The sequence below is a fragment of the Talpa europaea genome (assembly GCF_964194135.1).
Source record: "Talpa europaea genome assembly, chromosome: 6".
NCBI classification, from domain to species: Eukaryota; Metazoa; Chordata; class Mammalia; order Eulipotyphla; family Talpidae; genus Talpa; species Talpa europaea.
The window spans coordinates 117,329,531-117,342,427 of NC_140072.1; the positions used below are offsets into that span (position 1 = coordinate 117,329,531).

At 34.8% G+C, this 12,897-nt stretch overlaps 1 protein-coding gene across 2 annotated transcripts in view; it reads right to left on the reverse strand.

Annotated features, from left to right (window-relative positions):
• MYCBP2 (MYC binding protein 2) overlaps positions 1-12,897 on the reverse strand; it is a gene marked incomplete at both ends in the record, with an annotated part of 205,740 nt that overhangs the window by 182,698 nt on the left and 10,145 nt on the right. For both annotated transcript variants that reach the window (XM_084234986.1, XM_084234987.1), the window contains one exon: positions 2,426-2,501. In XM_084234986.1, the coding sequence (XP_084091112.1) occupies positions 2,426-2,501 (76 nt within the window). The remainder of the gene's footprint in view (positions 1-2,425; positions 2,502-12,897) is intronic.

Sequence of the window (12,897 nt, forward strand, 5' to 3'; positions counted from 1 at the left end):
CCTGTACCAACACTGGGTAAGGAAGTTAAAAAGGAAATGGTTAATGGATAAGGGGAAACAAAGGGGTCAGTGACAGCAATAAAGGAGGAGATAAAGTAATAGTTATGTGGCATTTTTAAAAATAACTTTTTAACAAATTGGTAGGGGCCTCCCTGGTGGCGCAGGCAGTTGAGTGCTGCACTGTGAAGCTGTCCGCAGCCTCTGCAGCACAGGTTCCATCACCCCCCCCAGCCAGTGAGAATCCCACATGGCGCAGCAGACCTCTCCTGTAGCGCCCGCTACTCCCCTCAGCAGTGTATTTCAGTCAGTCTGCCTGTTCTGTTCCCCACTCTGTCTCTGGTGAATCCTCTCACCCTCCTGCACATCTGGCCTATACCCCAGTTCTTGTATAAATAAATCTTTAAAAAAAAAAAAAAACTGGTAGATAAAAATACACTAGAAAGAGTAATACAAAATATGCAAGGAAACACCACCATTTTGCTATTTTATGTGCTCATCAAGAGCAGGAAATGTTTCTTACTCATCTTTCCATCCCAAATACCTAACAGAGTGCCTGCACATAATCAACTAATATTTGAGAAATAAATAAATACATTTTTATGTCACTCTTATCACAAGTTGTTCATAACAAGTAGTCTAAAACCTGAGGCCAAGAGAAGATGAATAATAATTAAGGTTACAAAGCTAGTTAGAAACAGAACTGAAGGCACTAAAAAACTTCACTTCCCACCTCTTTCTATTACATGCTATCACTCTTAGGAAAATCACAAAATGAAACTTTTAAAGAAATTAAAAAGATTTTCAAAAGTCCCATATTTCACTTTGTACATAATACAAGTTTTCATAAAAGGAATAGAGGTTGGAAATCTGAATGACCACGGATTTGCTATTACATACTTAAGTATATTAAGAATGTTCTTCACATCTGTCTATCTCAAAAGCAGAAGTCACATAGTGAAGATATATTAATTACCTGCTCACCCTGTAACCTTAGTATAACCACCCCTCCCCCATTTCACACAGCATGCTCATCAGGGTGCTCACATACTGCCCATTACAGGCTGCAAACATAACTCAGTGTAACCAAAGTGCCCCATCTCCAAGGCCAAAGTGAACAGTGTAGGTCAATCAAAAAACATATCTAACACTTTCTTCCACTAGAACTAGAAGAAATGCCCCTCACCCAGTGAAAATGCAGTCGGAGCTGGCAGCAGCATTAGTCCTCAACTACAGGTAATAAATCCACACACAGAGGAAAGCAGAATCAGAAGAGAAGATACAGATTTGATAGCATTATTTAATCCTTGGATCTAGTTGCATTTCAAGATAGAGTAACCAAATACATTTTAGCCCCTATCTTTTATTTTTTTCCTACTACAAAGTAGATTTCTCTCAGTTATAATAGCAATAACACTTATTAAAAGGACAGGAAACAACTGTCTCTAGAACTTAAATATGATATGCAGGCCAACTAAGCTATTGCCTCTTTAATCAAAGTGGCGCTGTTCCTAAATCAGGGTTATAACCCCTCTTCCTTCTGGCTAGGCTGACTAGTATTGCTCAACAGGAAAGAGGCTTTTTTACAGAAAGTGGGCTCTGATCACTGAATTTTTTTTTTTTTAAACAAAGGGGGGGATATATTTTTATAGGGAAGATTTCTGTATTACTTAAAAAAAGAGATCCTTGATTTCTAAGGTCCACTTAATTCAAGTATTCTATATTGCCCTTTCTTTTATACAGCCATCAACAATCAAAAGAAGTCAGAGAAATACAGACTTACCAACAGTCTCCCTAATTTATGACATATGCATAGACATATAATGAAGCCAAAACTAATTCTCAAGTTTCTATTCACAAACCAATTTTGTTCAGTTTCATGTATATGCAGTAACAATGAAAAAAGAGGGCCCTCCCTGGTGGCACTATAAGCTATCACCAGTCATTGCAGCATGAGTGCTATCCCCCCAAGCCAGGGAGCTAACCCATGTGGCGCAGCAGACCTCTCCTGTCTCCTGCTGCTTCCTTTAGCAGCGTATTTCAACAGATCCACCTGTTCTGCTCCCCACTCTGTCTCTGGTGAATCCTCTCACCACCCCCACCCCCGACCTCTATCCTATACCCCAGTTCTTATATGCGTAAATAATTCTTTTTTTAAAGAAAGGAATGAAAAAAGAGAAGAAAAAATGGACAAGTCCACTTCAAAAAACTAATGAAAAATAACAAAAGTAAATAAAACTATCAACACCCAGATATTAACTTAATAGGCTACTTGTAAAGAAATACGTGAAAGTAAAGAAGCTAACAGTATAAGCAAATAAAATTATAATGATTTGTTAATTATACTTACATCCTTTTAATCTTGACATTTCTGTTCAAAGTACTTTACAAAAAGTCATTATTCTTTATAAATTACTAGCAGTTTTACCTTGCTTCTTGTCTTCACTTTTGACTTGCTCTTCTGTTTTCTTTTCAACTTCTTCTTATTTAAAATTTTCTTATTCCTAAAATTTTTTAAAGAGTGGAAAAAAAATTGTGAAAGTCCATATTAAAACAAAGTTATTAAAAATAGGTATTTCCAAACTAGTCACTTGAATATTTCTCTTATAAACTGTATGAAATATACTCTATATATATATATAATATATATATTATATATATATATATATATATATATAAAAATACCGGGCCTCCCCAGGGGCGCAGCAGGTTGAGCGCAGTGCTGTGAAAATGTCTGCAGCCTCTGCAGTGCCAGTCTGATTCCTGACCAGCCAGGGAGATGCCCACAAGGTACGGCAGACCTCTCCTGTCACTCCCACAGCTCCCCTCAGCAGTGTATTTCAGTCCTTCTGCCTGTTCTGTCCCCTGCTTTGTCTCTGGTGAATTCTCTCACCCTCCCCCACCTCTGACCTGTACGCCAGTGCTTGTATAAGTAAATAAATCTTAAAATAAATATAAATAATAAAAATAAAATACCAAAGAATAATGTAGCCATTGAGATAACACAATACTGGATAGCTAACAAATATACTCTAAATGATAATGAAGATATTTTACAAAACAGTATTTTCCTACAGCCATCAAATGAAGTTTTTAAAACTTCATTCAACAATAGAATACTAAAATTTATCATAGTGTTACTTTCCCAGACTGGGGGAAAAAAAAAACACCTATCCATTATGTGCAAAAAAAGGCTCCATTTCTCATAAATGAGCCCTATATAAATACTCCAACTTACGTACTTTATGTATCTAGTAGCCAGTTTTCCATTACCTCACAGTTCTAAGACCAAATCATTCTTTAAGCAAAAGGAAGCCCCTGAATGACTTTCAAGGGGAGCGAAATGTGGTAAAGAGTAAGAATTATAATGGAAGAAACTAGAGACCAAGAAAACATTTACTTTTCAACAACTTTTTGGTCTACCATGAAGAAATGCACACTGGCAGGTATTAAAGACACAATGAAAAATACAGTTCTTATTCTCAAGGAGCACAGAAACTTGAATGTAGAGCATAATTTAATGGCTTAGAAAAAGGAGAGGAATTACAGGCAGGAAAAGAGGGAGGAGGAGGGAAGAGTCTCTAGATTCTCAAAGGTCAATTCCTAATATTTGACAACTAGTTTAAGGAAAATCATCACAGAAAAAAAAAAAAAAATGCCATTTACAAAAACAGAGGAGTAAAGGGGAAGAATTAACTTGCAAAAGAAAAAAATGGGTTCAATTTTAAAGATGTTTGAGTTCAAAATAGTAAAATATCAACAATAAAGATATGACAAGCATATGAAAAGTGTATCCTTGACGTTTCAGTTTCATTCCCCAACAGCAATCACAAAACCTAGTCAATCATATCTTGTAAACAGTTATTGAACCTGTCTACATCATCTCTACTGCTACTAATAGCCCAGGTTTTCACTGAATCTTGGACTATAGCAAAAGCTTATTTCTGCACATTCACATTTGCCTTCCCCCGCCCCCAGCTTTTAATCTGTGCTTCACACAGGTCCTAAGTCGACTTTTTCAAATACAAATCTGAGTAAGGTAATTTCTCCACTTAAAACTCTTAATATCTCTTAGAAGAAAGTGCAAAAGCTTTGACAGTTTTTAAAAATCCTCTACCAAGATCTACCTTTGTCAGGCACTTCTGCCTCATTTTGCATCACTCTCCAACATGTTCATCAGGCTCCAGCCACAAGGAAATTCTTTCCGTTGTTTCAATCTGTTAGGGCCCTTGGGGGTTTTCAAAAAGGTTCTCCCTCTGCCTAGAATTCTTTCCTACTTCTGTTAACCACTATTCATCTATGAGGTGCCACTTTAAGTTTCATTTATGCAGGAATCTCCTGGACTGGGTCAGTTTCCATAATACACACTCTCATTTCACCTTATATCTGTATTTCATTCTGTAAACTACAACTATTATGTATGAGGTTTTTTTAATGTAACATTCTGTCACCAAACTATAAGCTCTAAGCATGCAGACCATATGTTTCTTTTTTTTTAAGATTTATTTATTTTATTTATACAAGAACCGGGGTACAGGCCAGATTTCTGGGAGGGTGAGAGTATTCACCAGAGACAGAGTGGGGAACAGAATAGGCAGACTGAGGAAATACACTGCTGAGGGGAGCAGCGGGCGAGACAGGAGAGGTCTGCTCGCCATGTGGGTTGCTCCGAGGCCGGTGGGTATCGAACCGGCACTGCAGAGGCTGCAGACAGCTTCCCAGAGCTGCGCTCAATTGCCTGCGCCAGCAGGGAGGCTCCAGACCATATGTTTCTTGTTCACTGCTCTAGCCTCTTTACCCAGAAAAGTGCCTGGAACAAAGGACTCAATAGTATTTTGAGATAAAGTGAAATTAGTAGGAAGAAGAGAGGAAGGGGAGAAAAGAACAAAGTTCAAAGCTATAGCTACGAGCCTTACTCACAGAATAAAATAAGTGAGGACAAAGGACAGATCCATAGAGACACCAACATATTTTTTTTTAAAAGATTTGTTTATTTATTTATTTATTTGATTTATTTATTTATGCATGCAGTCAGAAGCGCGGGAGGGTGAGAGAATTCACCAGAACCAGAAGCGGGGAGAACAGGCAGAAGGACGGAAGTACACTGCTGAGGGGAGCAGCGGGTGGCAGGAGAGGTCTGCGCGCCACGTGGGACCCTCCTCCGGTGGCCGGGCAGCAGCCGGGGATCGAACAGGCGCTGCAGAGGCTGCGGGGCAGCTTCGCAACCCAGCGCTCAACACCAACACATTTAAAGAGAATCTAGTCAGTGATATCCATGAGTTTACTTTACATGAGGTTATTTTAAGGACTTATCCATGATGATTATTTTACTCAGATTCTTATACAAATGAGGTAATAGAAACCATACATGTGAATAAGATTTCCCCAGGTCAATGTGCTAGGAAAGAGAATGATCAATAGTAACAAGTGCTACAAATGAACAGATGTTCTTTACACTATCTATTCAGCTATGAGCATCACTTCAACTTTATATTTTTAGCATCTGCATCAGTGTCTGACCTAGATGGTCAAGAAATGCCAGATGAACAAACGGGTTACTGAAAAGCAATGAATAGTCTTCCTAGGTGGTTTAGGTTCACAGGAAGTTAGATTCATACTCAAGTTTAACTGAATAAAATTGCTTATTCAATCAACAGGAATTTGTAACTGCTAAAAAGTAGGCCCTACTATACAATTTAGAAAAGTATCAAGATTCATTCAAAACCAATCTTCAAAGCAGAATATAAGTATGAATTAAGATAAATTTTCTAAAGACTTAAATTTTCACAATTATACACAAATACTTTTGCAATTTCTTTAAAGTTCAAATGACTTTGTAAGTATTCCTAAAATTCTACTTTCTGTGTACCTGACATTTAATTAGTTACAATTTTAATGAATCTGGTACTTCAATATAAACCAGTTGCAGAATCAGTATTCCCCAAATCCCCATAAATTGATCTTACTGTGTCTTTTGTTGATTTGATTTGTTTTAGAAGTAGGTTATCAAAAAGTCAGTAATAAATTCCAAATTATATGAAGAAAATCCACATCCAACATTAGAAAATAAAAATTCTGTTTGTTAATATAGCATCTTATTATATGATTGCATTTAGATCTAAGCATAAAAAATGTTTCTTATCTGAGGATGGAAATATAAAAAAGAAGAAAGCTCTAGAAAACAGTTTTAAACATTAACAATCACCTTGAAATTTCTGATGATTTAGAACTTTAAATCCTAAATCAATAGGAGCTTGATGAAGAATGTCTGAGATTGGTACTATAAAATTTTTAGTCTTCTAACAAAAAGAACCTCATAGATTTGAGAGAATTTGAAAAGAGATGAGATTTGAAAGAATTACTAGTAGTAAAGAAAGACAAAAGCTATTAGCATGCTTTAAATATTTATTTTTCAACTGAGTTTTAAATTTACTTTAAAAATTCCAAAGCAGATATTTTTTTATAATAGCTAACACTGTTTAAGGAAAACCAAACACTTCTGCAATACGAGAACAAATGATTTTTGCAAGCTGTTCTATGGTATAATATCATCAGTTTGTCTACCTAGCTTAATATTGAGTCTGTTGTCTAACAAAACAAAAATGTGCCATAATTTAAAGACTTCTCTAAATCTAAATCTGTTTCTTCGTTTATAAAATAATAAGATGGTAAAGATTATCTCTAAGGTTCCTTTTAACTCTAAAATGCTAAGATTTTAATATGTACAAATCCAAATAACTTCTAGGATAAGCAGGTTTCAATCCTTTTCTCAATTTCCCTTAGTAATGACAATGAAAAATTCTGAAGTCTAAGGGAACAGGCAAATGCAAGGGCGGGAAAGTAAATATTTTATACTTTGTGGACCACAGTATCTGTTACTGCTACTCAACCATGACAGCATAAAAGTAGTCATAGACACCATATAAACAGATAAAAATTACTGTATTATAATAAAACTTACTTCTGGACACTGAAATATAAATTTTATGTAATAAAATTTATGTAATAATATTTATGTAATAAATGTAATATAATATTGCATTTTATGTAATATAGCTGGTGAAGTTATATTAATGATTGATAAAGTAATTTGAGGCCAGAACAGAGTATTTCATAATTTGTATCACAAAACATTTTTCTTATTTTTTTAGCCTTTTAAAAATACAAAAACCATTCTTAATTTACAGTTCATAAAAAAACTGAATTGGGGCACATTTGATACCTGTGCAATAGTTTTGTTGATATCTGTTCAATAGTATATTTTGATAAACAGGCTCACATTAAGGAAAGAAAAATACAACAACTACTACTATGCAATGTAGAAACAACTATTCAAGCCATCACCATGCTTACAAGCATTCTTAAAATTATCTGCCCTCACTTTTCTACAAATCAGCTTCTGACTTGTACTTCCCTAAAATGAAACAGTAAACAGAAGGAAGACATTGCTCCTCCTTCAAAAACTAGACTAACGTGAAAACTGTGGATACCACTAAGGACTAAACGAACTAAAAACTCCAGGGATGGAAGAATACTTCCCAGGGAAACTGAAAACAATGGCATCTGCAGAGTTTGTGTACAATGAGAATTGAGTTTGGTTTAATGAGAGGAATTCAATTAAATGATACCAGGAACAGTGGTGCTTTAAATGTCTGCATGGACTGGAATGAAAGACTAGAAATCTAGAAAACTACAAATTTGTGGCCAATTATCCAATGGAAAACTGTGATGGGGCACTGAAGAAGGATTGGGAGGCTGAGCCAACAGGGCAGTTAATTTCCCATAGTCTCCCAGTGTTTAGAAAATAAAATCCCAATAGAGAGAAGAGTCTACTTAATCTTTGACAGGAATGAGGTAATAAACAATTCACCCTGTTTAACACAGAAAAGAGCTAACCTTTTTGGAAAAAAATTATACATCCAAAAGAAAATAACTGTTCTTTTACACAGTGTAATAGTCATATAACAAACATATTAAGAGACATCCCAAAGGAGCAAAGTAATAACAAATAATCAAGAGAAAATCAGACAATTAGGCAGACTACAGATAATCCAGATATTAAATTAGGCAACAAGGACTTGAAATAAATGCAAAGAGGAACAAAATGGATGAAAAGATATGATTTTAAATAGAATCTGCTTTTTAAAAAATCAACTTGATTTTCTGGACCTGAAAAATAAATATTTAAAGTGATTTTAATAGCAAGAATAGGCTTGAGAAAAATAGATTTCATAGACTTGAAACACATCAAGAGAAAATATTCGAAGTCAAGCACAGAGAAAAAAGTAGTGGGTTGAACATAACCCACAACAGAGAATATGAAACATATGAAACACATATTATCTCATATTCATGTTAAATGGAATCACACATAAATCAACGGTACAAAAGTGAAGAACAGAAAGAAATCAACTCGAAATTCAAGAAACTCAGGGAAATCTCAAGCATAACAAATACTAGGCACAAACTGCTGAAACAAAGGATAAAGAGAAAATCTTAAAAGAGGCCTGAGAAACGATACTTAGAACAAGACTGATAACTTCCATTCTTTGTATTGAAAAGTGCTGGTGGGCAAGGGTGAAATAACCTAAGCAACCTAGAAATACATACCTCTCAAACTTATCTTTTAAGAAATGAAGACAAAAAATAGAGATTTTTGTAAACCCACAAAAGCTGACTATAAGAAACATAAAAGGTTGGTTTTCCTTTCATAATTGCTTTGTCAAATTTTTAAATAAAAGGATACAGACTAAGAGTTTTAGAGAAGATTAATCTTAAACTCACTCATCAGCCGCCAAAAAAAGATGGCACGGCTATGTTAATATTTGATAAGATAGTTTTTAAGCTAGAAGAGAGCTGAACAGAGTGTTTCATAATGTTAAATGGTCAACTCAATAGGAAAAAATAGAAATCCTAGATTTGAATGCATCTAATAACATACCTTCAAAATATATGAAGCGAACTGAGAAGGAAAAAAAAATTCACTATAAAAGAACAGATTTTAAAAGAACCCTTTCTAATTGACATAACAAGTAGGCAACAAAATAGCATGGACAGCAAAAGACTTTAAAATATAATTAATCTAAAGAATACAGAGAAAATCACATACAACAACTCAGTCTGGACATTTCTCTCTAATGCACGTAGACTATTTCCCAAAAGAGACAATATGGTAAGCTGCAGACCAAGTCTAAACAAACTTGAAGGACTATGATCACAGAAAAATTAACCTAGGAAAAAACAGAAACTAAAAAATTCATAAATATTTCTAAAAAGAAAAACAGAGTTCCAACAACCTATAGTTCAAAGAGCTATAATAGAAAGTTTAAATGGGATTCAGAAGATGACATCAAAACTTGTGGAATTCAGCTAAAGCAATGCTTAAGAGAAATGTATAGCTTTTTGCATGGAATGAAATACACAGAATGAAAGAGGAAATTTGAAATTAAATGATCTAAACTTACAACTTGGGAAGCTAGAAAGAAAACAGCAAATTAAATGCAAAGAATACAAATGAAGGGAAAATAAAGTACAAGTAGATAGCAATGAAATAGAAAGCAGACAATCAACAAAGAAAATCCAGGAGTCAAAACTGGTTCTCTGAAAAGATGAATAAATGTAGTATACCTACAGCAAAATAGGTCAGAAAAAAGCATACAAATATCTATATGAAAAATAAAAAGGGAAACATATTAATAGATGCTGCTCAGATTTCAAAACTTAAATAGAATGGATAAATACCTTGAAAAATATAACTTCTCAACACTAAACAAGGAAAAAATACAATATCTGAATAGTCTGTATTAAATTGAATACCTAAACTAAACCTTCCCACAAAGAAAACTTTAGACTCAGATTAACTCCATCAGTGAATTTCTCCACTTAAAAGAATTTACTGGTATATTCTTTCAAACAATCTTAGACTAACTCTTCCAGAGAACATAAAAGAAATATTTTCCAACTCATTTTATGAGACTTGCATAAATTCTGATACCAAAATCTGAAAAGGATATTTCACAGTAAGAAAATGTCAGGCTAGTATCTCTAACGAATATAGAAGCAAAAATACTACACAGTCAACAAGTGGATATAACCCAAGTGCTTATCAGCTGATGAATGAATAAGCAAAATGGGGTGTGTGTGTGTACATGTTCATATAATGGAATATTACTAAGTCACAAAAAAGAATGAAGTAGACATATGCTACAATACAGACGAACCTTGAAATGTTAGGCTAAGTGAAAGAAGCAAGGAAGACAAAAGAAAACAAATTGTATAATTACATTTATATGAAATGTCAATAAGGAAATCCACAGAAACAGGAAGTTGATTAGTGTTTCCAGGGGCAGATATAAAGGAGAGAAGTACTAACTGCTAACTGATATGGGATTTCCTTCAGGGCAAAGAAAAATGTTCTATTTGTACAACTTTGTGAATATACTAAAAACCACTGAGTTGCATACTTGAAAATAATGGTGTATTTTATGATATGAGAATTATATCTCAAAAAAGGAGGAAAAAGTCATTGACCTAAAAGTAATTTAAATGTCCAGTAACAAAAAGAATAACAGGTAAAATGCAAAATTTAATTGATGTAATTCAACATAGTATCTGAAAAAAGGAAAACACATTGTCATTTCAGTAGCAACAGAAGAAGTATTTTTATTTGTAATAAAAAGGCTCAGTAAGCTAGAAAGGGAAGTTGCTCAATCTGGTAAAGGTTATCTACAAAAACCTACAGTTAAGTTATACTTAACTATATTCAATAATGAAAAAAATTAAATATTTCCACTAAGAATCAGAAAAAAACTTATACTATTACCTCTTCTATTTAATACTGTACTAGACATCAGTAAGGAAAACAAAAAAATGAAAGGCGTAATGGTTGAAAAGGAAAAAGGAAAACATTAAGAAGTAAATTATTTTCTTAAAAGATTTATTTTTATTTATACCAGAACTGGGGTACAGGCCAGATGTGTGAGAGGGTGAGAAGATTCACCAGAGACAGAGCGGGGAACAGAATAGGCAGAACGACTGAAATACTCTGGTGAGGCGAGACAGGAGAGGTCTGCCATGCCATGTGGGTTGCTCTGTGGACGGCAGGGATCGAACCGGTGCTGCAGAGGCTGCAGACAGCTTCACAGCACTGAGCTCAACCACCTGCACCACCAGGGAAGCCCAAGAAGTGAATTATTAACATCAGTGGCTACAAAACCAATTTTAAAAAACCAACTAATTCATAAAACACCATATATAAACTTGTTTTTTCTATAGAAGCCAGACTTACTACTTCTGTGTAATTAATGTAATGATACTCTCATCATTGTGTTCAAGCATCACTGAATAAATTAGGGAGGAATAGCAGCCTTGATTACTAAGTAGAAAACTTGTATTTACTTAACCTAGGCTAATAATTAGTACAAAAAGAGATCTTAATAGTTCAAGTTGATCTAGGGGAAAGATGCAAACACATTTCTTATGGTTTCCATCTCTTGATCTCATTTGGAAGTCCTCATATTGGGGGGGATGGGATCAGGTTGGGGAAAGATGAGAACTCTAAATAAAGCTACCTTGGCAGTGTGCAGAGCAACGTAAGAAAAAAGAGAGTGGGAGTGAGGAATGGGAATAGAAAGTGATGGGAGAAGTCTCTGAGAAGTTGTGACTTTAGACCATGCCTCATGAAGATGTATACTCTAGGTACACAAAGCCAGGAAAATTCAAGCCATTAAGCAACTGTAAAACTTGCTGAACACAGTCCTATCATCCCAGGCCTTAGAGACCCACCTCAAGGTAGTTGAGTTAAGAGTCAAATTATCAAGCATTCAAAGATATAAGACACCATGAGTGAGAACTAGCAAAAACAGATAACAGAAAGAAATGTTCAAAACAGACTTAAGATGGAAATTTTAGATACAACTATGCTTAACCAAATTTAAAGAAATAAAAGACTAGAAGACTATATAAAATATCTGCCATGTATGGGGAACAACACACATTGAAAAAGAATTAAATTTCTAGAGGTGAAAAATATAGCAACTGAATAAAGAATAGCATTTACAGCATATATAACACAGGTAACTTACAAACCTCATTTTCAATAATCTAAAACAGCCTAAGCAAAAATAGATACTGACCATTCATGAAAATTATCAGAATGCTTGATTAGACTCAATTATGATAATAAAAGGATATCCTCACAGAAATCTACAGCCGTCCTAGTCATTTCAAAATTCCACCCCTCCAGATTTTTAGCTCAGCGCAGATAATCTAGCCCAGCACCTAACTGCCAAAACAGGGACACCATTAGAAATGTACTTACTCTTTTACTTTCCTTCCACCCACCTAGAAATGGTTTCTACACACTTCCTACTCCATTAATTATCCCCACTCACTTTTCTGTTCATAACACCTGCCCTTCTCCCACAGTCTGCCAGGTTAACAGTACAGAAATTAGAGACAAATGAACTACGTTCAGTTACAGACTGTTATTTATTAGATCTGTGATTGGGGAAACTTACTTAACCTCTCCTCTCCACCTCAGGTGTCTCATCTGTAAAACAAAATGAAAATATCTCTCCCATTAGAGTATGAGGCACTTAAGAGTAATGCCTCATATTTAGAAAGTGCTAAACAAATTTTATTTCTTACTATTACTATATTAAAATAAAATTTCTACCATTTCTTCCCCACAAGCAGACTTGATTCAAGGGTTCAAGTGCACTAGTTATTCTGAAAGGGGTTCCAGGAAAAACATTGGTAGGGAAAATCAAACTCCAGATAGGGAAAGGAGGGCATACAACTAAGAGTGCATTATTAAAGCCAGTGACCCTAATGGGCATAATCCTACCGTAGAACTCTAGTAGATGGTGTAGAACATGATTCAGCTATCCCAACTGAAGC